The sequence below is a fragment of the Phalaenopsis equestris genome, unplaced genomic scaffold (genome assembly GCF_001263595.1).
Source record: "Phalaenopsis equestris unplaced genomic scaffold, ASM126359v1 Scaffold231974, whole genome shotgun sequence".
Taxonomy (NCBI): Eukaryota; Viridiplantae; Streptophyta; class Magnoliopsida; order Asparagales; family Orchidaceae; genus Phalaenopsis; species Phalaenopsis equestris.
The window spans coordinates 1,537-2,580 of record NW_018249943.1 but is presented as its reverse complement, the minus strand read 5'-3'; the positions used below and the strand labels follow the sequence as shown (position 1 = coordinate 2,580).

At 37.2% G+C, this 1,044-nt stretch overlaps 1 protein-coding gene across 1 annotated transcript; it reads left to right on the top strand.

The window, feature by feature from the left end:
- Positions 1–245: 245 nt before the first annotated feature.
- On the top strand, positions 246–742 carry LOC110038182 (increased DNA methylation 1-like; the record flags this gene model as incomplete). Its single annotated transcript, XM_020742951.1, has 3 exons — positions 246–374; positions 466–522; positions 604–742. Coding segments are annotated over exons 1-3 (312 nt in total), but the record flags the coding sequence as incomplete, so codon positions are not given.
- Positions 743–1,044: the final 302 nt, after the last annotated feature.

The following is a 1,044-nucleotide window of genomic DNA, read 5'->3' as shown; positions in this document are numbered from 1 at the left end:
AGACTAAGACCTCACTAAAATTGAGGTCAACAATGTTATCGTACCATCAAGTAGCTATCTTGTTTCAATGTTCACTATTTATGTAGCATTTTCAGTGGATAATAGATCGCGATTCTAATTGGTGAGATCTCTCAGTTTTTTTGTGTTTGTATGCGCCAATCTAAATCCAGGATGCAATGAGAAGGCTTATTTGACTTTGTTCTGTCTTTTGCATTTTCTTCGTTCCTTTTTATCCCCTTCATTTTACAATTATACACCATGCTTTGTCTTTTCGAATCTCATAATAGCAACTTTGTTGGTTATGTACAGGAGTCATTTGATCCTATAGTTGATCCTATTTCTGGTCGGGATCTTATACCCTCCTTGGTTTATGGGTATGAAAATATCTTCCTTTATCTTCTTTCTCGTTGGGACTTTATAAACTAGCTGTCATTCCTTTGAATATTTCCTTGTTATATATGCCAGAAGGAATACAAGGAATCAAGATTTTGGCGGGGTGTATTGCATGGTTTTGACTGTGGAGTAAGTGTGTTCTGAACTGTAGAGTGTTCTTTGGTTAGTTTTTTTAGGATTCAATGTTTAAAGCTGGTTTGGCAATTGCAGATCATCTGTTATATCAGCTGGGCTTCTTCGTGTATTGGGATGTGACGTAGCTGAACTCCCGCTAGTTGCTACAAAGAGGGAAAATCAAGGGCTGGTAAGTTACAACATTCCACTTCAGTTATTTGGTATGTGTGTGTGTGTGTGTGTGTGTGTGTGTGTGTGTGTGTGTATAATTATGATGCTGAAAACATGCATGATAATTTGTTATTCCCTAGCGATTGAGATGGGGCAAAATTAAGGCAAAAAAAATAATATTTCTTGTCTATTAAAGATTTAGGATGGGGATCATAATTCAACGGCATCATGATCCTTTTACCATGGCCAGGGTTTCTCGCTATTAGGTTTTTATTGTCCTTCTATGGAATGAAAAAATTGTCATCCCAGACATGAGCTATAAGTAAGGCCAAGGCATGAAAGAAAATTGCTATTTCCTTTGGGGGG